The sequence below is a fragment of the Anolis sagrei genome, chromosome Y, assembly GCF_037176765.1.
Source record: "Anolis sagrei isolate rAnoSag1 chromosome Y, rAnoSag1.mat, whole genome shotgun sequence".
In the NCBI taxonomy this organism is placed as follows: domain Eukaryota; kingdom Metazoa; phylum Chordata; class Lepidosauria; order Squamata; family Dactyloidae; genus Anolis; species Anolis sagrei.
Window position 1 is genome coordinate 43,170,613 of NC_090035.1, and position 26,278 is coordinate 43,196,890.

Consider the following 26,278-nt stretch of genomic DNA (forward strand, 5'->3'; position numbering starts at 1 on the left):
TAAGTCCAGCTGGCCGGTTTGGTACTTCTATCACGGTATCAACCAAGATTACCGGTGATTCTGGCCGCTCTTCGGGCGGCATCTGTTCTTCCTGCGTCGGCTTCTGGAGGGGTTCCAGCTGGGTCGACTGAATCAGTAAAGACCTCGCTGACAAGGTGGCCGATGAGGCAGTTGTTACTCTTCTCGAAGAGGAAGAGGAAGAAGGTTGAGGCACCGTCTTCTTTTTAGCTGGCGGCTGAGTCGGCGCACACTTCGACAGTGGTTTCCCTGGAGTGGGAGTGACCAATGAGGTCGCAGTCCAACGGGACTCTTCCTGCGCCCTCCTAAAGGAAATGCGCACCGCGGTCGAAGATGTCGGTGTTACAGTTGTTGACCTCATGGGCTGATCTCACCGATGCCACAGAGCTTGTCGAAGAATGGCGCACCCGTACGGTTTCTGTGGTCACCGTACATGGCCTTTTAGCCTGCTTGGCTGGTCTGGTAGTCGACGTAGTAGACATTGTCGACCGAGGCCTTTTCTGTGTGTCCTTAGTCATCTTTGTCTGACAAGTTGCAGGCTGAGCTGGTGGAGGCAGATCGACCGACTCCAACGTCGGTACCACTGTCGAAGTTGATGGTCGTGCAGTTGATGTCAAGGGTGTCGGTGCCAAGGACACAGCAGGTACAGCAGGTACCGTAGACAATGAACTCAGTTCTTTCGAGATTGAGCAGTCAAGGCTTGCTAATGACGGCACGAATCGGCAATATGTGCCTCACCGAAGCAAAGGCGGCACAAAGAGTGCTTGTCCGAATCCAGTATCTTTCTGGAACACTGTGTGTAATGTTTAAAATGAATTGTGGACATCCCTAGATGTTCCAGAAAACAGGAACTGCTGAGTGAGCACGCAGGGCACCTTTTATGCCCTGGCGGGGACTGGGCGGGGTTATCGCCAAAACTTGAAAAGTTTAAACTTGGGACGTTTCTGTTGCTGTCTGTGCAGGCGCAGGCACTCCACATGTGTGCATTCACAGAGACCACGAAGAAAAAATAAAGTTAATAACAATAGTAATCATTTGCATATTTATATTAGGATGTCCTTGACACTCGTAACTGTTGGATAATGTGTTATGATCATTAATACTAAATCTTTTCCCCAGATCCCATTCCTACTCAAGTTTTTGCCAAGTGGCAACAGCCCATTCATCTGAAGAAGTAGGTTACAGCCTGCTGTTTCTTCCAAATAAGTATTTTAATCTTTAAAATGCCCAAGATTATCCCTGCTTTCTATGGATGTGGCATCCAACTTGTCAATTGACTTATGGCCACCCCCTCCTCAGCTTTACATACAAAACCATTCAAAAATCAAACTTGAACTTGGGAAGGACCCATGGTTCAATGACAGAGCACATGATTTGCATCTCTGTGACTAAAATGCCACTGACAAGTTGAAAGTCACAACCCTTCATCCTCTTGCTTGCACAACTGCAACCAATGGAGATGTTCGTAGACGAGGTGATCCATATTGAAATTCCTACTCATCCGTACAATTCACTAGCTGATCCTGCCTCCGTCACTCAAGCTGTCCTACTTTCCAGGGTCGCATGCAGCTTAAACTCATGAAAAGGTGGGCTATAATAAAAATTAGGAAGAAAGGACATGCAGTGAGTGCCATGTCCCTGGTTTAATCACTCACACATCAACACAAAGTTGGGAAAGACTGAGGCCCGTTATACACTGCCATATAAAATCCTGATTATCTACTTTGAACTGGATCATATGGCAGGGTATTTATTTATTTATTTCCTATATTTATACCCCCCCCCCCCCCGAGAGGGGACTCACAGCAGCCTAACAAAAGTATCATACAATGCTAGCATCATAAAAACAACCACAGTACAATCAAAATATAAAAAATTTAAACAACAATTAAAACAATTAATTAATACACATCCATTTAAAATCGAAATCCAAAAACCAGTCCGGGTCAATTATTTGCCATAAGTTGTGTGATCTTCTTCCACTTGCTGCTCACTGATTAAATGCTTGGTCCCATAACCAGGTCTTGATTTTCCTTCTAAAAGACAAGAGAGGGGTGGCCAATCTGATATCTCTAGGGAGGTCATTCCATAGGCGGGGAGCCACTGCTGAGAAGGCCCTGTTTCTCATCCCCATCAACCATGTTTGCGACAGTGGTGGGATTGAAAGCAGGGCCTCTCCTGAAGATCTTAAACTTCATGATGGTTCCTGGTAGGATACATTCGGACACGTAGTCTGGGCCAGAACCGTTTAGGGCTTTAAAGGTTAAAACCAGTACTTTGAATTGTTGTCGGAAGCTGATCGGTAGCCAGTGGAGTTGGCATATGTATGTCACTCCGGTGAGCAACCTGGCTGCCGACCGTTGGACTAGTTGAAGCTTCCAAGCAGTCTTCAAAGGCAGCCCCATGTAGAGTGCGTTGCAGTAGTCTATTCAGGATGTAACAAGAGCATGGACCACCATGGCCAAGTCAGACTTCTCAAGGAACGGGCGCAGCTGACGCACAAGTTTTAATTGTGCAAAAGCTCTCTCAGCTACGCCGAGACCTGGGGTTCCAGGCTCAGCAATGAGTCCAGGATCACTCCAAAACTGCGAACTTGTGTCTTCAGGGGGAGTATAGACGCATATAATCCAGTTCAATGCAGACAATGTGAATTATCTGTTTTGATAATCTGGAGTATAGATAGGGTCTTAATTTACAGGCCTAAGCCAACTACAGCCCGTTTTCCAGGTGCTTTGGACATCCATTCTCAGGCTGTACATTGTATATTTTAAATTGAATGCCAATGCTTTTATGTCAAGCTGCTTTGAATCCCCTTTGGGGAGATAAAGTGGGATATAAATAAACACAATAATAGTATACAGTGTTCCCTCGCTACTTCATGGACTTGCTGTTTCGCGGTTTTTCAAAACACATGAATTTAATATATATAATTAGCGAGGTAACACTGTATACGCGTTACCTGTGAGAACGGGTCTCGTGCTGCCCCGAGGGGGCAAGGCAGGAACACCTTGGCAGTGACGTAAGCGCATCGGAAGTAATGTTTAAGTACTTCCTGGAAGCCAGAAGCATCATCCTGGTTGGTGGAGGTGGCGGGCTGTGAGGGAGGCTGACAAAGAGCTCCGACCTTTCCAGAGCCTAGCCGAAGTGGCGCCGGCGAGGGGCCTGGAGAGGAGCGCCAAGGCAGCTTCCGCCGGGGATTCCTCCTCAGGCAACCAGGTGAAAGCCCCAGACCAGTGGGGAAACAGGGAGGGAGGGAGAAGGGCGGCACCAGCAAGGGGAGGGGGAAGGGAGGAGGAAAGGAAGGGGAAAGAGGAGAGTAAAGAGAAGGCGAGGGGAATGAGTGAGTGAGAGAGAGACAGAGTGAGGGGAGGCAGAGAGAGGAGTGGATGGAGCCACTGAGACAATACTGTACATATATAGTGTCCCTACTTTGTGGGTGGTCCTGGAACATAACACCAGCGGTAAGTAAGGGAACACTGTATTATAATATAATAATATATAATAATAAATTGTATGCTGGTGCTTTTATGTCAAGCCACTTTGAGGAGGTAAAATGAGCGCACTTTAAACTAGGTCCACCGGGGGAGGGGGACAACAGCCTTGCGAACATTACTTTACCCACAATGTCAGGGAACCGCCAGAAGGCTAAACGGAGGGCTGCACAAACACAACAACGACCAAGTACCAAAAGCACAATAATCCCAATTAAACAGCTCAAGGGAAGATCTCAGGGGCTCACATGTCTTTACACTAATTCACAGAGCATGGGAAATAAACAAGACGAACTCCAACTTTTAGCACAACACCACAAATATGATATCATAGGCATCACCGAAACCTGGTGGGATGACTCCTATCGCTGGAATGTAGACATCGAGGGCTATAACCTCTTTCACAGAAACCGAACAAAGGGGAGAGGAGGCGGGGTAGCCTTAAATGTCAAAAGCTCTTATGCTGCAGAAGAGATGCAAGGGAGCAATCCGGCTTGAAAGCATCTGGGTAAGAATCAAGGGAACTGGGACTCAAAAAGATGTCATTGTAGATGTCTACTACAGACGACCAAGCCAGTAGGAAGAACTTGATGATGTCTTCTGCCAACAGTTGACAAAACAGGCACAGAGAAGAGATGTAGTAGTCATGGGCAATTTCAACTATCCCGATAATTGCTGGAAAACAAATTCAGCCAAGAATACAAGGTCCAAGTCAAGACAAGTCAAACCCTCATTTTGGACTTTAGGAGTGCTAATTTCCAAAAAATGAAGGAAACGCTGAACAGCATTCCATGGACATAGATACTAAAAGATAAGTGAGTTACGGATGAATGGGAATTTCTCAAGAGGGAAATACTCAAGGCACAATTGCAAACTGTGTTAGAAGTTCTAACTGTGTTAGAACTTCTAACTGTGCACAGTTAGAAGTTCGAACTTCTAACTGTGCTAAAACACAAAAGAGACATGCACAAGAAGTGGAAAAAGGGAGAAATCACCAAAGAAGAATTCAAACAAATAGACAACACCTGTAGGAAAAAGGTCCGCAAGGCTAAAGCACAAAACGAGCTCGGGCTTGCCAGGGACATAAAAAGGGCTTCTTTCTTATGTCAGTAGAAAAAGGAAAAACAAGGAGGCGATAGGGCCTCTTCGAGGAGAAGATGGGGCAATGCTGACAGGGGGTAGGGAAAAGGTAGAACTACTTAATGCCTTCTTTGCCTCGGTCTTCTCACAAAAAAAAATCATCTTCAACCTCAGCAAGATGGAGTGGATGAGGGATTAGAGAACATCCAACCCCAAATTGGGAAACAAGTCGTCCAGGAATACCTGGCCGCTCTAAATGAGTTCAAGTCCCCAGGGCCAGATCAACTACACCCAAGAGTACTGAAGGAACTAGTGGAAGTCATTTCGGAACCATTGGCAATCATCTTTGAGAGTTCTTGGAGAATGGAAGAAGTTCCAGCAAACTGGAGGAGAGCCAATGTGGTCCCAATCTTCAAGAAGGGAAAAAAAGGATGACCGAAAGAATTACTGTCCGGTCAGCCTCACATTGATACCAGGCAAGATTCTGGAAAAGATTGTTAAGGAAGTTGTCTGCAAACACTTAGAAACAAATGCAGTCATCGCTAATAGTCAACATGGATTTATCAAAAACAAGTCATGCCAGACTAATTTGATCTCTTTTTTCGATAGAGTTAAAAGCTGGATAGATGTGGGGAATGCCGTGGATGTAGCATACCTGGATTTCAGTAAGGCCTTCGACAAGGTTCCCCATGACCTTCTGGCAAACAAACTAGTCAAATGTGGGCTAGGCAAAACTACGGTGAGGTGGATCAGTAATTGGTTAAATGGACGAACCCAGAGGGTGCTCACCAATGCTTCCTCTTCATCTTGGAAAGAAGTGACGAGAGGAGTGCCGCAGGGTTCTGTCCTGGGCCCGGTCCTGTTCAACATCTTTATTAATGAATTAGATGAAGGGCTAGAAGGCATGATCATCAAGTTTGTAGACAACACCAAATTGGAAGGGATAGCCAATAGTCCAGAGGACAGGAGCAGAATTCAAAACGATCTTGACAGATTAAAGAGATGGGCCAAAACTAACAAATGAAGTTCAGCAGGGACAAATGCAAGATACTCCACTTTGGCAGGAAAAATGAAATGCAAAGATACAAAATGGGGAACGCCTCGCTCGAGAGCAGTACGTGTGAAAAAGATCTTGGAGTCCTCGTGGACAACAACTTAAACATGAGCCAACAATGTGATGTGGTGGCAAAAAAAGCCAATGGGATTTTGGCCTGCATCAATAGGAGCATAGTGTCTAGATCTAGAGAAGTAATGCTACTCCTCTATTATGCTTTAGTTAGAGCACACCTGGAATATTGTGTCCAATTCTGGGCACAACAATTCAAGAGAGATATTAACAAGCTGGAATATGTCCAGAGGAGGGCGACTAAAATGATCAAGGGTCTGGAGAACAAGCCCTATGAGGAGTGGCTTAAGGAGCTGGGCATGTTTAGCCTGAAGAAGAGAAGGCTGAGAGGAGATATGATGAGGGCCATGTATAAATATGTGAGAGGAAGCCACAGGGAGGAGGGAGCAAGCTTGTTTTCTGCTTCCCTGGAGACTAGGACGCGGAACAATTGCTTCAAACTGCAAGAGAGGAGATTCCACCTGAACATGAGGAAGAACTTCCTGACTGTGAGAGACGTTCAGCAGTGGAACTCTCTGTCCCGAAGTGTGGTGGAGGCTCCTTCTTTGGAAGCTTTTAAACAGAGGCTGGATGGCCATCTGTCAGGGGTGATTTGAATGCAATATTCCTGCTTCTTGGCAGAGGGTTGGACTGGATGGCCCATGAGGTCTCTTCCAACTCTTTGATTCTATGAGGTATAAATAAATATAATAATAATAATTGAGTATTTGAAGTTGAATTGCAATGCTTTAGTTGTGAACCACTTTGAGTCTCCATATGGCGAGAGAGAGCGAGATATAAATAAACATAAACAATAATAATACCTCCCTGCTCCAACCTCCACTAATCTCCTATTCTATTTCATTTGTATATTTAAGTTGTATTGCAATGTTTTAGTTGTGAGGCACTTTGAGTCCCATTTGGCAGAGAAAAAGTGGGGCATAAATAACTATAATAATATATTATAATATAATAACGACATATTTTATTGAATATTGATGCTTTTAAGTCAAGATGCTCAAAGTCCTGTTTGGGGAAAAAAACCAGGGTATAAATATAATAATATTTGTATATTCTAACTTATACTGCAATGTTTCTAGCTGTGAGCCACTTTGAGTCTCCGTATGGAGAAAGCAGGATATAAATAAACATTACTATAATAACTGTATATTTTAAATTGGATACCAATGCTTTTATGTTAAGCCTCTTTGAGACTCGTTCGGGAGAGATAAAGCAGTGTTTAAATAAACATAATGGAGCTGTCTTCATAGTCCTATCAGGGGCTTATGATACTGTAAATCACTGCCTCCTCCTGAGAAAAATGTATAATATCACAAAGGACTACCATCTCACCCACCTCATAGGAAACCTGCTACAAAAGAGGAGCTTCTTTGTTGAGTTCCAGGGCCAGAGAAGCAGATGGCGGAAACAGAAGAACGGCCTGCCTCAGGGAAGCGTGCTTGCTCCATCCATGTTCAACATTTACACAAATGACCAGCCACTGCCAGAAGGGACAGAGAGTTTCATCTATGCTGATGATCGTGCCATTACTGCTCAAGCAGGGAGCTTTGACATAGTTGAACAGAAGCTATCCGAAGCTCTAGGTGCTCTTACTGCCTATTACAGGGAAAATCAGCTAATCCCTAATCCATCTAAAACACAGACATGTGCTTTTCACCTTAAGAACAGACAAGCATCCCAAGCTCTTAAGATTACCTGGGAAGGAATCCCACTGGAGCATTGCAGCGCACCCAAATACCTGGGAGTCACTCTGAAGCATGCTTTGACCTACAAGAAGCACTGCCTGAATATCAAGCAAAAGGTGGGTGCTAGAAACAATATCACACGAAAGCTGACTGGCACAACCTGGGGATCACAACCACACACAGTGAAAACATCGGCCCTTGCGCTATGCTACTCTGCTGCTGAGTATGCATGCCCAGTGTGGAACACTTCTCACCACACTAAAACTGTGGATGTGGCTCTTAATGATACATGCTGCATTACCACGGGGTGTCTGAGCCCTACACCACTGGAGAAACTACACTGTCTAGCCGGTATTGCACCACCTGACATCCGCCGGGAAGTAACAGCCAATAGTGAAAGGACCAAGGCAGTGACATCCCCAGCTCATCCCTTATTTGGTTATCAGCCAGCCAGTCAACGACTTAAATTACGAAATAGTTTCCTAAGATCTACAGAGACACTCGCTGAAACACCCCAGCAAGCGAGAGACCAAAAGTGGCAGGCTCAAACCCAGAACATTAATCAGTGGCTGATATCAAATGAGAGAGTCCCCCCTGGGCACACAGAAAACTGGGCGACTTGGAAGGCGCTGAACAGTCTGTGCTCTGGCACCACGAGATGCAAAGCCAATCTTAAGAAATGGGGCTACAAAGTGGAATCCGTGACATGCGAGTGTGGAAAAGAGCAAACCACTGACCACCTGCTGCAATGCAACCTGAGCCCAGCCACATGCACAATGGAGGACCTTCTTGAGTCAACACCAGAGGCACTCCAAGTGGCCAGATACTGGTCAAAGGACATTTAAGCAACTACCAAGCTTTTGAGTTTTGTCTGTTTGTTTGGTTAAAAATGTAATGTCTGGTTTCTCCTGACACAATAAACAAACAAACAAACAAATAAATAAATAAAATAACAATAATATATAGTATAGTAATAATAGTAATATATAATAATAGATACACAGCTGCTTTGAGTCCCATTTGGGGAGATAAAGTGGGGTATAAATATAAAAATATATAATATATAATAATATTTTAAATGGCAATGCTGATGCTTTTATGTCAAACTGTTTTGATTCCTCTTTCGGGAGAAGAAGCAGGGTATAAATAAATATAATATTATAATAACATATTTTATTTATTTATTTATTAACTTTATTCATACCCTGCAAAATCTCCCAAAGGACTCGATGCGGCTTACAAAGGCCAAGGCTGCCAACAAACAACAGTATACAAATACAACAATAAAACTCATAAGCAAATAATAAAACATCAAGCACACAATAAAACAATAAAAACAATGTATTGTCGAAGGCTTTCATGGCCGGGATCACTGGGTTGTTGTAGGTTTTTCCGGGCTATATGGCCATGTTCTGGAGGCAATTTTTCTCCCGACGTTTCGCCTGCATCTATGGCAAGCATCCTCAGACGTAGTGAGGTCTGTTAGAAGTAGGAAAAATGGGTTTCTATATCTGTGGAATGACCAGGGTGAGACAAAGAATCCCTGTCTGCTGGGGCTAGCTGTGAATGTTTCAGCTGATCACCTTGATTTGCATTCAATGGCCTGGAAGCACCTGGGGGGAATCTCTTGTTGAGAGTGATTTTATGTGCCTGTTTGTTTCCCCTCTGTAGTTTTGCTGTTGTAATTTTTGAGTTTTTTTAATACTGGTAGCCAGATTTTGTTCATCTTCATGGTTTCCTCCTTTCTGTTGAAATTGTCCACATGCTTGTGGATTTCAATGGCTTCTCTGTGTAGTCTGACATGGTGGTTGTGAGAGTGGTCCAGCACTTCTGTGTTCTCAAATAATATGCTGTGTCCAGGTTGGTTCATCAGGTGCTCTGCTATGGCTGATTTCTCTGGTTGGAGTAGTTTGCAGTGCCTTTCATGTTCCTTGATGCGTGTCTGGGCGCTGCGTTTGGTGGTCCCTATGTAGACTTGTCCACAGCTGCATGGTACACGGTAGTCTCCTGCAGAGGTGAGAGGATCCCTCTTGTCCTTTGCTGAACGTAGCATTTGTTGGATTTTCTTGGTGGGTCTGTAAGTGGTTTGTATGTTGTGTTTCCTCATCAGTTTCCCTATGCGGTCAGTGGTTCCCTTGATATATGGCAAGAACACTTTTCCTCTGGGTGGATCTTCATCTTTACTCTCGTGGCTTGTTCTCGGTTTTGCAGTTCTTCTAATGGCTGAGGTGGTGTATCCATTGGCCTGGAGAGCCCAGTTTAGGTGGTTCAGTTCATCTTGGGAGAAGGTGGGGTTCGCAGATTCTTTTTGCACGGTCTGCCAAGGCTTTAATTGTGCTTCTTTTTTGACTTGGGTGATGGTTGGAGTTTTTATGTAGATATCTATCCGTGTGTGTGGGTTTTCTGTAAACGGTGTGACCTAATTGTTGATCTGGTTTGCGGATGACTAGGACATCTAGAAAAGGCAGTCTTCCTTGATTTTCTTTTTCCATGGTGAATTGGATGTTTGGGTGGATGCTGTTAAAATGTTCCAGGAACCTGTTGAGTTCTTCTTCTCCATGGCTCCAAATAGCGAAGGTGTCATCCACATATCTGAACCATATAGTGGGCTTTTTGGTAGCTGTTTCAAGGGCTTGTTTTTCAGTGTTCCATGTAGAAATTAGCTATGACCGGGCTGAGAGGGCTCCCCATAGCTACTCCATCTTTCTGTTCATAGAACTCATTGTCCTACTTGAAAGTAGCTGGTGGTGAGGCAATGGTGAAACAGAGCTGTGATGTCTTCTGGGAACCTCTGGTTGATGAGTGCCATGGTGTCTGCTACCGGGACCATGGTAAATAGAGATACCACATCAAAGCTGATCAGTTTGTCGTTGGTATTTAGCTTGAGATTGCTGATTTTTTTCAATGAAGTGGGCTGAGTCCTTGATGTAGTGTGTGTAGTGAGCCCAATATGGCTTTGTAACTGTGCATCAAGAAATTTTGTCATATGTGGGGGATCCAATGGCACTCACGATGGGTCTGAGCGGGGTGGAGTCCTTATGGATTTTTGGGAGTCCATAAAGCTGCACAGTTACAAAGCCACTACACACTACATCAAGGACTCAGCCCACTTCATTGAAAAAATCAGCAATCTTAAGTTAAATACCAACGACAAACTGATCATAGCTAATTTCTACATGGAACACTTTGAAAAACAAGCCCTTGAAACAGCAACCAAAAAGCCTACTATATGGTTCAGATATGTGGATGACACCTTCACTATTTGGAGCCATGGAGAAGAACTCAACAGGTTCCTGGAACATCTTAACAACATCCACCCAAACATCCAATTCACCATGGAAAAAGAAAATCAAGGAAGACTGCCTATTCTAGATGTCCTAGTCATCCGCAAACCAGATCAACAATTAGGTCACACCGTTTACAGAAAACACACGGATAGATATCTACATAAAAACTCCAACCATCACCCAAGTCAAAAAAGAAGCACAATTAAAGCCTTGGCAGACTGTGCAAAAAGAATCTGCGAACCCCACCTTCTCCAAGATGAACTGAGCCAAATAAACTGGGCTCTACAGGCCAATGGATACACCACCTCAGCCATCAGAAGAGCTGCAAAACCAAGAACAAGCCAAGAGAGGAAAGATGAAGATCCACCCAGAGGAAAAGTGTTCTTGCCATACATCAAGGGAACCACTGACCGCATAGGGAAACTGATGAGGAAACACAACATACAAACCACTTACTGACCCACCAAGAAAATCCAACAAATGCTACGTTCAGCAAAGGACAAGAGGGATCCTCTCACCTCTGCAGGAGTCTACCGTGTACCATGCAGCTATGGACAAGTCTACATAGGGACCACTAAACAATGGAGGGGAAACAAACAGGCACATAAAATCACTCTCATCTCAACAAGAGATTCCCCCCAGGTGCATCCAGGCCATTGAATGTAAATCAAGGTGATCAGCTGAAACATTCACACCTAGCCCCAGCAGACAGGGGTCCTTTGTCTCACCCTGGTCATTCTACAGATATATAAACCCATTTTTCCTACTTCCAACAGACCTCACTACGTCTGAGGATGCTTGCCATAGATGCAGGCGAAACATCAGGAGAAAAATTGCCTCCAGAACATGGCCATATAGCCCGGAAAAACCTACAACAACCCAATAAAAACAATGACACCATGACGCATTTGAAACCTAAAGGCCGGGCCAAATATAATGGACAAATTTTAAAAGTGCTGGTCTTGATAGGTGAACATGTAGAGGTTTTTGGAGGTGGGTGCAATGTGCAGACAATCCTAAATCTAACAAAGTGCATTTGGGACATGATGCCAGGGACTTTCCTATTCTGGAAAGGCACACTGGAACATCCAGGTCTTCAGGCTCTTCCTAAAGATTGTCAACGTTGGGGCTTGTCTGATGTCCTTGGGGAGAGAGTTCCAATTTTAAATTGGATACCAACGCTTTTTATGTCAAGTCTCCTTTGGGAGGGATAAAGCGGGATTAAATAAAAATAAAATATAACTATATATATATAGCTATATATATAACAATAAATACATAGCTGTTTTGATTCCCTTTTGGAGAGATAAAGTGGGGTATAATTAAATATAATAACATATAATAATATATCAAATGGTGATAATGCTGCTTTTATGTCAAGCCGCTTTGCGCCTCCATCGTGAGAGATAAAGCTGGGTATAAATAAATAGAATAATAATAACAATAATATTTTTATATTTTCAATGGTTAATGTTTATATGCGGGAGCGAGCGGGAGAGGGAGCGGTTGGCGCGGTGGATCGTGTGGGCCGCGCTGTGGGGAGGCCGGGCGTAGCTAGGCCTTGGTCGGGGAAGCCTTGGCCCCTCACCCGTTCTTGAGGTCGACTTCGAGGATCTTCCCGTAGCCCTTGAAGAAGCGCTCCACGTCCCGCTCGCGGGCCTGGTAGCTGAGGCGCCCGATGTAGACGCGCGGCATCCTGGCTCGCTCGCTCTCGCTCTCATTCACACGCTCGCTGAGGCTCCCCTCCCTCCTGCCGGCCGCCCTCACGCACAGCCGCGCCGGCGCACTGACGTCACGCGTTGCGTCGAAGGGACCGGAGCCCCGGGTGGACCGGGTTCTTCCCGGGTGCCTCCTTCTGGGAAGGCCTGTCTTCTCTGCCCTGGAGAGAAACGAGGCCTAAGCCAACCTGGACTCTCCCTCCCTCCAGGTTTTTGGATTCTCAACTCCCACCATTCCCAACAGCCTCCAGGCCCTTTCCTTTTTCTCCTCAGCCGCTAAAGCGGAAAAGGAAAGAAAAAGGGAGCCTGAGGCTGTTAGGAATGGTGGGAGTTGGAGTCGAAAAACCTGGAGGGCCCAGGCCTGGTTCAAGCAGAGGCTGAATGGCCATTCAGCCTCTGCTTGAACCAGGCCTGGGCCCTCCCTTCGGGTGGCCATCTGTCAGGGGGTCTTTGATGGTGCTTTCTCAGCATAAAGAGAACGAGGTTTGAGTAGATACCTCATGGGGTCTCTTCCAACTCTAATCTGAAATTCAAAACACAAGAATGGGTTGTGGCAGGCAAAATGCAACAGTGCAGCTGTTTCTCCCCCAATCTTCACTGGTGCAATGGCAGTCTTGATTATGTGAGATCCCAACACGGAATCCATTCTAAAGTCTGAAATTGCAGCCCTTTGCATGTCTTCGCCCTGCACAAAGGCCCTCGGTATCTGCTTGGGTTTGGTCTAGGAAGCCCTTGGATACTGGAATTTATGGTGCTTAAGGCCCAAATATGTACAGCAGCATAACTTCCTTTTTTCAAAACTTAATAAAACCCATTGTATGAATCAGAAATTTGTATTTTTACAATGTAGGCACATACCTAAAGTTTTGTTTTACGTAGATCAAATTAGGTAGGTGATGTCCTCCATTCTCCATACACTGAATAAACTGATTTCTGGCGTTTGTCATGACTTGCCAGCATAGCAGGCGTTATGTTGGCAATTTCTTCCTGGATGTTGGTCTTCAAATCTTGTAGGGTCCTTGGACGATTCACATAAACACGGGATTTCAAAAAACCCCACAGAAAAAAATCACAAGGGGCCAAATCTGGAAAGCAGGCTGGCCACTCCAAATCTGTTTGAAAAGTAGGCCTCAACGGCAAAAGCACGCTCCTCACTGTTCCATGGCGATTGAACTGTATCAGGACAAAACTTTATACTCCCGCCTCTCGAATGAGACCGCTACGTCTTCAACCGACTGAATGGCGTGCATTTTAAAAAAGGAAGTTATGCTGCCTCACCCTGTATAAGAGCACACAATGACAAACCACTAAAACAGTTCAAGTTGAATCAGTGATTGAGAACTATTGGCAAAAAAGTAACAGTTGGGCCCATGGAAGTCCCAAGATATTCCCCACTTGCTTTGCAGGTAGTTCATGGTCCAAAAGGTTGAAGAGGCAAAAAGGAGATCAGCTATTCTACATCAAAATTTAACAAATTTAATAATAATAATATTTAATTTGTTACCCGCCTTTCCTGTATTAAAGGAGAGTACAACTCAGTCAAAACATATCAACAAAAATACAACAAAACACAGGGTGCAAAGATCAACATACAGCGGTATTAGTATGCAAATGCAAAACTCATGCTTCAGTTGACTGGGAAGGCTTGCTGGAAGAGATGGGTCTTCAGTTGTGTCTTACATTCTCAATTGGCTGTCAGGTCATATTTTATTTTCTCCTTGCAATTGCTATCTTTTCCTTTAAATTCTTTAAATTCTTATTTGGCGATTACTCTTTCATTTCTTGTACGCATCCCTTTTAAATCTCGGCTCAGTTGAATTTTTAAAGATATCAATTCAGGTTTCTTTAGGTACCTCCTACTTTTCCTCCTCATTGGGATGGCTTGAAATTGTGCCTCCAATATTTACATTTTCAGAAACTCCCATCCACTATGAATTCCTGTTTATTATTCCTGACCATGGAAACACACTCTGTTTCCACCCCAAGTGGTTTACTGAAGCCAGCTTCCTAAAAGTCAAGTACGTGCCCGACTATGCCTGACTTCTCTTTTCAGCTGTATAACAAACCAGAAGAACGTGGCCACTCCCATCTAAGGAACTCACCGCACCCACCCCATTTACCAAGTCATCAGTGTTGGTTAGGATAGGATCCTACAATACCCAATCCCCCTTATACCTTCTGGACCATGAAGCCACCAGAAAAATCTCACATTCCCTGAGCTGTTCTGTATTCTGTATATTTTCTGCTTCTTCTATACAGTGAGCCCTTGACATCAGCTGGGGCTTGGTTCTAGGATGCCACCCCACCTTCCCCGGTGTGACGATGTGTAAGTTTTATTCCTTTGGTTATGTGTAGTTTGGACAGTAGTTTAGGGATGGTAAGTATTTATTTATTTATTAATTATTTACCTTACTTATATACCGCTGTTCTCAGCCCGAAGGCGACTCACAGTGGTTCACAACAAATACGAACAGCAAAAATTCAGTGCTACAGTATAGAAACAGTTAACAACCTAACACATTACACAATTAATATACAGTTACTACAATACCCATTCACTGTCGTCTCGTCATCAAAAACATGTTCCAGATTCGTCATCCATTGTTCCATTCCAATGTTCATTAACCAATCATTGCACTAATTATTGGAACGCCTGCTCAAACAGCCAGGTCTTCACTTTTTTGCGGAATACCATTAGAGATGGTGCTAGTCTAATGTCTGTAGGAAGGGCATTCCACAGCCGAGGAGCCACCACCGAGAAGGCCCTATCTCTCGTCCCCGCCAGCCGAGCTTGAGAAGCAGGCGGGATCGAGAGCAGGGCCTCCCTAGAAGATCTCAAAGTCCTGGTGGGTTCATAGGCAGAGATGCGGTCGGATAGGTAGCTTGGGCCGGAACTGTTTAGGGCTTTAAAGGCCAATGCCAGCACTTTGAATTCAGCCCTGTAGCAGATCGGTAGCCAGTGGAGTTGGCGCAACAGGGGGGTTGTATGCTCCCTGCGTCCCGCTCCTGTTAAAATCATGGCTGCCGAGCGTTGGACTAGTTGGAGCTTCTGAGCTGTCTTCAAAGGCAACCCCACGTAGAAAGCATTGCAGTAGTCTAAACGGAATGTAACCAGAGCGTGGACTACCGTGGCCAAGTCAGACTTCCCAAGGTACGGGCGCAGCTGGCGCACAAGCTTTAGCTGTGCAAATGCTCCCCTGGTCACCGCCGAAACCTGGGGTTCCAGGCTCAGCGATGAGTCCAGGGTCACACCCAAGCCGCAAACCTGCGTCTTCAGGGGGAGTGTGGCCCCATCCAACACAGGCTGTAACCCTATGCCCTGTTCGGCCTTGCGACTGACCAGGAGTATGGGAGATTATGTTTTGTTGGAGATGGTGGCTTGGCGTTAGCTGAGTTGCCATAGCAACAGGGGCGGAGCCAACTGCCTCTTCAGGAAGCTGCTGTTTTAAAAAGTCAGTCAGTACGCCAGTGAGCTACTGAGAGGACTGAGTCTCTGGGTGGAGATTCAGGGAATGTGTCTGTAGCTGGTGTGCTATAGGAAAGACTGAATCTCAGGGTGGGGATTCAGGGAATCAATTGGTGACCAAAGTAGTTGCAGAGAAGGACCTGGTAGTGGGAGAGCTACAGGGGGTTGTTGATTCTAAATTAAGAATCAAGGTTTGGCTGGGTTTAAGCCTGCTGTGCCTGCTGTGAAACGTTTTGAAGTCTGTGCCTGAGATTACGCATGAAACCTTTCCAATGTAACCATCAAGATTTGTGCCTCTTTTGAAGAAACAGTTAAACATGTTATACTCCTGTTAAAATAAACTTGTTACTGTTCTCCTCAAGCTTTGCCTGATACAGTTTCTCCTAAGTTGAACAGCCTGCAATAGTAAAGTCAAGCCAGGAAAGTAAACGCTATGCTATCAAATAAATAAAGCCTTCTGTAATTAACAGTCCCTTTATAAAATAGCTCCTAGGTTGATATTGAGCGTTGCCCGGCTTCCCTCATAGATTCGGTGGCAGTGGGTGTTTTACAACACGCATCTTCACAATTGGTGGCAGCAGTTTAACCACACACCTTCACAAATTGGTGGCATTCGGTGGCATTAAAACGGTCTTCTTCACACCCGGATACCAAAATCTATAATACTCATCCCATTATATACAATGATATAGAAAACATTTGTCCCTTATACAAAACTGCAAAATCAAGATTTGCTTTTGGGGAACACTTATTTGTACAGCAGTTCTTCAATCTAGAAAATGCGATCTGTCTGCAGAACTGTTTCTCTCTTTATATATAAGGTGTGCAGAATTTGGCAACTTAAAAAAAACCTTTTAATGGAGGAATAAATTCAAAACCACTCCTGAGATGTTTAACACCAAAAATGAGGAAATCTAGTCATAAATTTACTTACTTTATTTACTTAGGCAATCCCCCGTAGCCCGAGGATGATGGTCTTCCAGATGTGGTGTTTTGGCGGTGGGTCCATAGGTGGCTGTGGAGCCTTATTCTTGATCTGCATGTTCTCCTGCAATGAGGACATCGATTTCCAGGCGGAAGGCGGTCCCGGTCAGGTTTGACTTGACGCACCTTCCTCTTGGCACTTCCTCTTCGCTCTCCGTTCGTGCCTCTTTGAATTCTACACCACCACTGGTCACAGCTGACCTCCAGTTAGAGCACTCAAGGGCACATGCTCCCCAGTTCTGTCTCGGTGGCTATGGCCCAGTTTTTACGCCCATCTCTCCATTTCTCTTTCTGTCCACCAACATTACGTTTCCTGTTCTTGAGTTGGGAGTATAGTACCTGCTTTGGGAGATGGTGATTGGGCATTCAGACAACATGGGTATTCCAGTGAAGATGATGGTGGACTAACATCACTTCAGTGATGGTGCTCTTTGCTTCTTCTAGCACACTGACATTTGTTCACCTGTCTTCCCAAGAGATCTGCAGGATTTTTCAAGGCAACACTGATGGAATCATTCCAGGAGATGTATGTACCATCTGTAAACAGTCCACATTTCACAGGCATATGGCAAGGTTGAGAGGACAATGGTTTTAAAATAAGCACCTTGGTCTCCCTACGGATGTCCTGGTCCGCAAACACTCTGTGCATTATTAGGAAAGATGCTGCACTCGCAGAGCTCAGGCGATTTTGTCTTTCAGTGTCAATGTTGACTGATGTGAAGAGGTGACTGCCAAGGGAGTGGAAATGGTCAACATTTTCTAATTAAGCTGTATTTCTGGCATTGCAGAGGGATTGGCTGGTGCCTGCTGGAAGACCACTTTGGTTTTCTTGATATTCAATGAGAGGCCAAGAGAGGCACAATATTTAGTGATACTTTCAATGTACACACATTGCAAACCAGGGTACAGAACTCTTGAAGTTGTGTCCAAGAGTTGTGCCATCATTACCATTTTGACACAAGACTTATGAGTATTCCTTGATTGTGTAGAACAGAATTTTGATCTCCAATACCATCAACTACTATTGAATAGGAACATTAATCTGAATTAGATCAAAGAGATTTTATAATACCTTTGAGATTGAGAAAAATGTTTGCAGCATAAGTTTTTGTCGGCTGGGTCTACTTCATCCATGCAACTACAATAATAGACCCAGTCAATGCAAGGTTATGCTATAAACCTCCCTCCTTCTTGGGTACAACAAGGTCCCTTTGCATACTATTAAATAGGATCGACATCATTATTGATAAGTTTATATATTCAAGGTCTACAGGCAAGATCATTTCTACATCTGTAGTCCACCTCTCCCTCTCAAGCCACCAGCCATTCGGTCTATGAAATAGTCCAGTCTACTAGACCAAATAGCACTTAGGCCAGTGGGAATTAAATTCCATTGGGACCAGTTATGTATGTTTTTTTTCTGTAGCATACATTTCACATCAGGAGGATCTGCTTGGCCGATACATATGGCTTCATGGAGACTTTCAAACTGCCTGGTAGTCTTCCAGTGGGACCTCTTGGCAGGCTGGAGAAGCAAGTTGACCCATATGAATGAACTTGCATAAATCTGTGATCATGCTTTCCAGTTTCTTCTTGCCTGTTCCGTCTCCCAGGAGACTGGGTTTATTGCCTTTTTTGGTTGTTTGATTCGGCTGCCTTTGCCCTTTCTTTTAGAAGCTTCTGAAGCTTTGCAAGTCCTGGAGTTGCAGCCAAAGGCGGGAAAAAGGGGAACCAGCCTGCAAACTCTTTGCAGTGATTGGCTTAGGGGGCAGCTCTTAGAGCCCGCCCTTTTTCCTGGGGAGTTTTCCTTCTTGGAGTCTCCCTACCCTGTTCAGTTCCAAAGAAGCCTTTTGGATGTGCTGAGGGCCAAATAGGGCAGCCCAGAAAAAACCACCGCAAAAACTACTGGTAATTGAGATCAGCTATTGAGCAATTGAGAATTAAGATAAGTACAATTGGGATAATATAGTTAGATAAGCTAAATTAACAACTATTGAGATAAGAGTAATTGAGGTCTATTGAATGGAGGAGTATTGAGTTAAGTATAGTGAGATAGGTTTAATTTACTATTGAGAGAACAATTGTATTGACTATTAATAACAACTATTCCCTTTCGCCATACGGCAGGGAATGCCTGCTAGGATTCCGTGGAAGGAAAGCAAGGAAGGAGAGAGATGAGTCCTTTTGGATCCAGAGAGGAGGAGATAGAGCATTGGCTTCAAACCAAGGTAGCGCTGTGCCAGAAGTCAGGGGCCTCACCTTTCCAGCCTTTCCCTTCTTCTTTCCCCCCACTGCATTTGTCCTCGGCCTTTCTGTCTTCTTCCTGCTCAAGCTGATCTACTTGAGATAAGAATTAGAAATGGAAAACACGCCTTCCATTTCTCTCCGCCGTCTCTTTACAGAAATGTGGGAGAGAGCCCCTTCGATGGGATCCCAAAGCCTTTTCTTTCATGGCCTCCACTTTCTCAACCGAGTGCCCTGCAAAGTGGGACTTAATGCAGCGAGCCAGCTTTGGGCCAGCCTTCCCGCTCTCTTCTTCCCCTTTTTCCCACTTCCAAGGCTCGGGACCCTTGGAAAGGCCTGCTTGGAGGCCACCACCAGAGGCCCGTTGCATGGAAGTCGCCTTGAGTCTGGGCTCACTAGGAGGCAGCCAGCAGACTGGGTTCGGGAGATGGCTAGAAAGATTTGTGTAGCTCCAAGCCCTCTGCGGGGCCGTGAGTTGTGGGAAAGACATGTAAACAACCAGCTGGCGGTGTCTCTCTGGTCTTGACTTCAAACCGTCCTCACTTGATCCTCCTCCGGCCCACGCCACAGGCCTAGAAGCCGTCACCCTCCCAGAAAAAAACCCCCACAGCTTCAAGGAGGCAACACTAGTCGGCTAAAAGTGTTAAGGGCGACAGTGGTAAGGTCTTTCCCACTCGGAATCTGCAGCAATTCAGCTGGGGGGGGAGGTCCTACATAGTTCATTGGCAACCAAGGTCAGGGAAGTTCGAGACCCCAGCCCCCACCTCCCGAGAAGAGAAGTGAAGGGTCCCTCCCTAAAGCGTTTTCTATTGAAGCTTTCCAGATTGACCTCCTTAGCCTGAACTAGTGGTGCCCTTCCTTTTCAGCTCCCTCCAGGCTGGTGGGGATGTGTCCAGATCTGGGGCCACCCCACCCTCCCCTTTTCCTCTCCCCCCCCCCCCACTTTTGCCATTTGACGGGGATGCTAGGCAGGCAGGCAAGGGGAACTCGCCGCGAGGCCTAGCTTCATGCAAAGCCCCCTCACCCGTCTCGCACTTTCGCCATCGTCAGGACCCTTGAGCGGGTCGCAAGGGGGGGGGGGGAGTGTCAGACGGGTCACCAAATGGCTTCAAACTACAAGAGAGGAGATTCCATCTGAACATTAGGAAGAACTTCCTGACTGTGAGAGCCATTCAGGGGTGGAACACTCTGCCCTGGAATGTGGTGGAGGCTCCTTCTTTGGAAGCTTTTATACAGAGGCTGGATTACCATCTGTCAGGAGTGATTTGAATGCAATATTCCTATTTAAACTAAATACTGAGAGATTATGGTTTTTTTCTTGAAGTGACACACCAGCTGAATTATGCTCGGTTTTTTGGCGAATTTTGACACATCACGCTCAAAAGGTTGCCCATCACTGTTCTAGTCAGTTTATATTTTGGCATAGTACAAATTAAGAATCTGCAGATCCCAAGCAAGTGGAATCAGCTTTATAGTTTTTAAACAACCTTCTGTTCATGAACAGTTATCAGACGCAAGGTAGTAGCTGGGGAAGTCAAAGACCAAATGTACATGGGTAGTAGAACCCATTACTTACTACAACCCATGAGCCTCATCATGGATAGAAAAGACATTGCACAGATTCACAGTGTTTCTACCATTACCCCCCTCCCTAGTAATGTTCTACAACTTGTTTTGTCTTCAAATAATTGCTTTTACAAAACAGGAAACAGACTCTGGGATGCTTCCAGTTTCCAGAGTGATGTTGTGGCCTGTAGCAGGATGTACAGTGCAAGGAGTTGGTTATCTGAATTTGCCCACTGGTGAACTATTACTAGGACAACCTGATTAAAAAAGTACAATTTTACATATGCATTAATGTAGTCCAGGCTTTCTAATACAAACAGCTTAAGCTAACCAGCAGAGACATACAAAGATTAGATCACAGTCAATCAGTGCAGTCATCTGGAAGTGATTAAGCATCTCAGACAGAGATTTTACCCATTGACTTAATGTGGATATATCTGAAGGAATGTGGGGCTACCCTTGAAGATGGCCTGGAAACTACAACTTGTCCAACATTCGGCAGCCAGATTAATAACTGGAGCTAGTTATAGGGAGCAGTCGACTCCCATGTTTAAGGAGCTCCACTGGCTGCCGTTTATTTTCCGGTCCCAATTCAAGGTGCAAGTTATCACCTACAAAGCTGTAAATAGTTTGGGACCCGCTTACCTTTATGACCTTACTTCTCTCCATGTACCAACCTGGGCCCTTCAATCTTCGGGGGAGGCCCTCCTTTCGCCCCTACCAATCTCACAAGCTTGTCTTGTGGGCACAAGGGAGAGAGCTTTCTCCTCTGTGGCTCCCTGACTCTGGAACTCACTACCTGGAGAGTTCAGGAAAGCCTCTTTGCTAGAGATGTTAAAAAAGGACCTTAAAACCTGGCTCTTCCGCTGTGCCTTTGGTGAGTAGGTGCACAACATGACGCTTTGCTCCCCTCAATGCCCTTGCCACTGGAGTGCACGCTCTTCCAAATGGGAAGTTGTTTCATAACGTGTGTGTTTTTATGAGCTCCTTGCAAATAATCTGCTCCTATTGTTATCTCATTAGAGTCTTTTAATTGTTTTATCCTGCACATGTGGTCCGTCCTTTGTTATTGTGAGTGTGTTTATTGGAATGTTATTTTGCTATTGTGTCACTTTTTCTGTAATGTTGATGATATTGTTTGCTGTTTATGTTTTGGTTTCATTTTGCTGTAAAATGTTGTCTGGGCTTGGTCCCATGTAAGCCGCTCCAAGTTCCCATCAGGGAGATGGTGGCGGGGTATAAATAAAGCTTATTATCTATATATATAAATCTGTTAGGTTGGTTCAACTGGACAGCAAAACTCCACAACCCCCCAACAAAACTGTACCAAAATTGCCATGCCCCAAGGACAACCCACTCGGTACAAACTAATTCACTCAGAATTGAAAACAGCACAACCACACACAGAAAAAATGGCAAAACAACTGAGCATGCGCACTGGCGCAAAGTCCCCAGCGCGCACACACACATGGCCGAACGGCCAACACACTTCCCTCCCTCCCTCGCCCTGCCCTGCGCGAACACGTTACCGCACTTCCCCACGGCACACACACAAACAACGCAACTTCCCCCCGCCCCCTCCTTCATCTCACTCCTCCCACGCTGCCTCCAAGCCCCGCTCCGCACACTCCAAGCCTCGCCGCGCCGCATCCCCACTGGAAAGACACGCCCCCTCCCTTCGCCCCACCCCTTCCCTCCCTGATTGACTCCTGGAAGGAAAGGGGTGGGGCAAAGGGAGGGGGCATGTCTTTCTGGAGGGGGTGGGAGGAGGGAAGGAGTGTCTCAGGGAGGGAAGGGGTGGGGAGAAGGGAGGGGGCGACTTTGAAGACACAATGATGGATCCGGACCAAAGCATTCAATACGCCCAAATATCCACACAGATGGAGTTTGAGGGAAATAGACCGTGACATTTGGGAGTTGTAGTCACTGGGATTCAGAGTTCACCAACACTCAAAGAGCATCCTGAACCCCACCAACGACAGAATTGGGGCAAACATGCCACACTGAACCCCCATGACCAACAGAAGATACTCAAGTTTACACACAAGCATAAAGAAGGGGGAGGAAGGAGGGATGCCAGAGAGAGGGGGGGGGGAAAGGAAGGAGTGTGAGAGAGAGAAAGAGGGAAAGAGGGCGAGTGAAGGAAGGAAGAGTGGCCAGGCAGAGACTTCAAAACTCTTACTAAAGGCCAAAGCAACGCGTGGCAGGGCACAGCTAGTTATTATTATTATTATTATTATTATTATTATTATTATTATTATCTTTTCACGCATTGTCTTCCATTGCACTTTTCCATTTTATTTACTCCCTAACCCTTTCTTACTGCTGTCACTTACTCAAGCTGTGTTCCCTTTTCTACTGGGTCATCCAAAAGCCACAAAGTTTCACATCCTTAAAGATCAACGCACTCTGCAGAAATGCAAAGGGTAAATTCATAAATGTTTCAAAACATTTTTAAAAGATACTACAGCACAGGTTTTTAAGAGACTAGTTGCATCTTCACATAGGCTGATTTAAGAACTAGCTATTTTACTAAGGAAAGAGATGGGTGACTGTCAGGAAAGCATAAGCTATATAAATAAAAATGTAATGTTTGTTTGTGGTATTCACAGAACTCAGAAACCGCTGGGCGAATTGGCCCCAAATTTGGACACAAAACACCTGCCAAAGCAATCTATATCCTTCACTCACAAAACCCCAAAAACATTTCCCCCTCCCCCCAACCCCCTTAGAAAGATGTTCAACTGTAAGCCTCAGGGAGGGAGGGAAGGAGTGCATGTGCACAGCCAGCGGCGAGTGCGCGTGCACAGCAGGCTCGCATGGAGGCTGGAGGAAAAGCCCTCATTCCCCCGCAGACCTGCTTCCCTGTCACTATCCTTTACATCAGGGGTCCTCAAACTACGGGGTGTGGAAAAGAGTGAGTGCCAAATGTAAGCCGTCCTGATTCCCCCTGGAAATAAATAAATAAATAAATGTAGCAGAGGTACTAAACAATCCTGTTACTGAATTCCAAAGACTCATTATAGGTTATCAGCAAGAGTGTCCTGTTGTGCATCAAAGCTCTCCAGTTGATATCCTAATGCACAATAGGAGCTTTGAGAAACAGTCCCAGTAGTTTTCTGGCTTCCTTCAATTGTAGTAATAATAATGATAATAATAATTTTTATTTATAACCCAAAACTCTTACAGCTTGATTTGAGGAGCAACAAAACGCTAATAATGAAATTGTCATATAGCAGCAGAAACCCCCAGAGCTGCTGAGCTGCTGACCTTGCTGACTGAAAGGTTGGCGGTTCGAATCCAGGGAGCAAGGTGAGCTTCCACTGTTAGGCCCAGGTTCTGCCAACCTAGCAGTTTGAAAACATGCAAATATAAGTAGATCAATAGGTTCTGCTCGAACTGGAAGGTAATGGCGCTCCATGAAGTCATGCCGGCCACATGACCTTGGAGGTGTCTACAGTCAACGCTGGCTTTTCTTTACTGCAGAGGAGGCTCCTGTTTGGAGGAGACAAGGTGAGAGGCAGGAGCCTGAGATTGGGGCCTGATGCCTGCAAAAGGAGAGGTTTTGTGGGCAAAGGTTTTGGAATTGCTGAGTGCCTCTGAGCATGTGCAGAGTGATTCCTTGAGCCTTCCAAAGGTGATGGATTGCAACTCCTTTCATCTGGGGATGATGGGAGATGTCTTTGAGAAAGGATGGGAGATGAAACTAGGGGGTGCATCTGCACTGGGAAATTAATGTGGTTCAGTAGCACTTTAACTTCCATAGTTCAAAGCTGTGGATCCCTGGGAGTTGTACTTTGACAAGGCCTTGGGCTGCTTCTACAATTAATGCAGTTCAGTACCACTTCCGCGGCTCAAGAAATCATGGGATTTGTTGTCTTGAGCCTCCTTTGCCAAGAAGTATACCAAACTGCAAATCCCAGGATTTTGTAGCAGTCAAAGTGGTGTCAAACTACATTAATTCTACAGTGTAGATCAGGCATGAGCAAACTTTGGCACTCCTGGTGTTTTAGACTTCAAATGCAGGAGTTATTTATTTATTTTACATCCTATTTTTTCTCTCCATGCAAAGACTAAAAGCGACTCACAATTAAAGATATTACAATACAACTTAAAATATACAATATACAATAATAAATCAGTATTGTCACTATATATTATATGTAGTATTATAATTAATATTTTGGTACTGCTGGGTGCCTTCCTTGCTATCTTTTTGTAGACAAGTGAAGACCCTTTTGTTTCATCAGGTTTTTGAAGGCTGATTGCACAGGAAAAAGACATTTGATGTACTGTGCTTTCTTCCTTTTAATGGCCTGAATTTTATTTTATTTTACTTATATTTTAAACTTTTGCATAATGTAAAAAAAAAGTACCTGTATATATTTTTTCTCCTGTAAACCTGGAGTCCCAAACTGGGAAAAAGTATGAACAATATTAACAATTATTAATTAATTAATCATTCTCTTTGGCATCCTTTCAGTTTCATTCTGCATTTCATAGGGTCCATTTGTTTGAGGTGGTCTCTGCCCTGAGTTGTAAGCCACACTCTTTCAACCTCTGATTTAATCAGAGTTGGACAGTCTTATCTTAAATTAAAATTCTATGCAAATATTAAAAAAACATTTAACCTATTACTACCTAATTACCTCTATTTCATTTTCATTTTTGAAACAAGCTTGGCTACCACATTTTACATCTGTCCCTTCTGTCTATTGCTTCAACTGGAATTCCTCTTTTTTGAGGGCCACAACAACACGTGGCAGGGTACAGCTAGTCTATATAAATGAAAATGTAATGTTCATTTGTGATATTAACATAACTCAAAAACCACTGGGGGAATTGACACCAAATTTGGACAGAACACAGCATTCAGAGCTATCTATGTCCTGCACTCAAAAAAATTCCTCCCAAAGAACCCTCAATGCGTTCAAACCCATTCTCTCCCCCCCCCCCCCACCGCCACCACGCGAGCACAGCCAGTGCAAGAGGCACCAACGGCATGCCCAACCAGCAAACAGGCGAGAAGGCGTCCCGCAGCCATGGCAGAGAAAAGGGGCGGTGCTGGGTGAGCGAGCCCTGCTTCCAAAGTGCCTCCCTTCCACCTGCTCCGCGCCTGGCTCCGAGGATCCTTCCTTCCAGCGCCCAGACAAGAGGTAAAGAAGGGAAGGGAAGCGGCAGAGAAGAGAGAGAGAAAGAGGGAGGGAAAGAAAGCTGGAAAGAGAGAAGGGGGGATGGAAGCGAAGAGCAAAGGAAGGAAAGGGAGAGAAGAAAGAAAGGAGAGAAAGAAGGAAAATAAAAGAAAAGGGGGAGGGAGGGAGGGAGGAAGGGAGGAAAGAGAGAAGGAAAGAGGAAAAAAAAGGAAGGAATGAAGGAAAGAGGGAGAGAAGGAAGGAAGGCAAGAGAGAAAGAGGGATGGAAGGTTGGCCACAGCATTTACTAGCCCAAGGAGTGACCATCACTCAAAAAATTGAGTTTGTTATTTGGGAGTTGTAGTTCCTGGGATTTATAGTTCACTACAATCAAAGAACATTCTGAACCCCACCAACAATGGAATTGAACCAATCTTAGCACACAAGACTCCCATGACAAGCAGAAAACTCTAGAAGGGTT

General features: G+C 45.0%; 1 protein-coding gene across 2 annotated transcripts in view; it reads right to left on the reverse strand.

Moving 5' to 3' along the window:
• The window catches only part of LOC137095184 (serine/arginine-rich splicing factor 4-like), a 30,247-nt gene extending 17,785 nt beyond the window's left edge, over nucleotides 1–12,462 (reverse strand). The window contains exon 1 of one of the 2 annotated variants that reach the window (XM_067461550.1): nucleotides 12,276–12,462. In XM_067461550.1, coding sequence (XP_067317651.1) covers nucleotides 12,276–12,408 — 133 coding nt within the window. In that variant the 5' untranslated portion in view covers nucleotides 12,409–12,462. The remainder of the gene's footprint in view (nucleotides 1–12,275) is intronic. The other variant, XM_067461549.1, reaches the window with a different exon arrangement.
• Nucleotides 12,463–26,278: the final 13,816 nt, after the last annotated feature.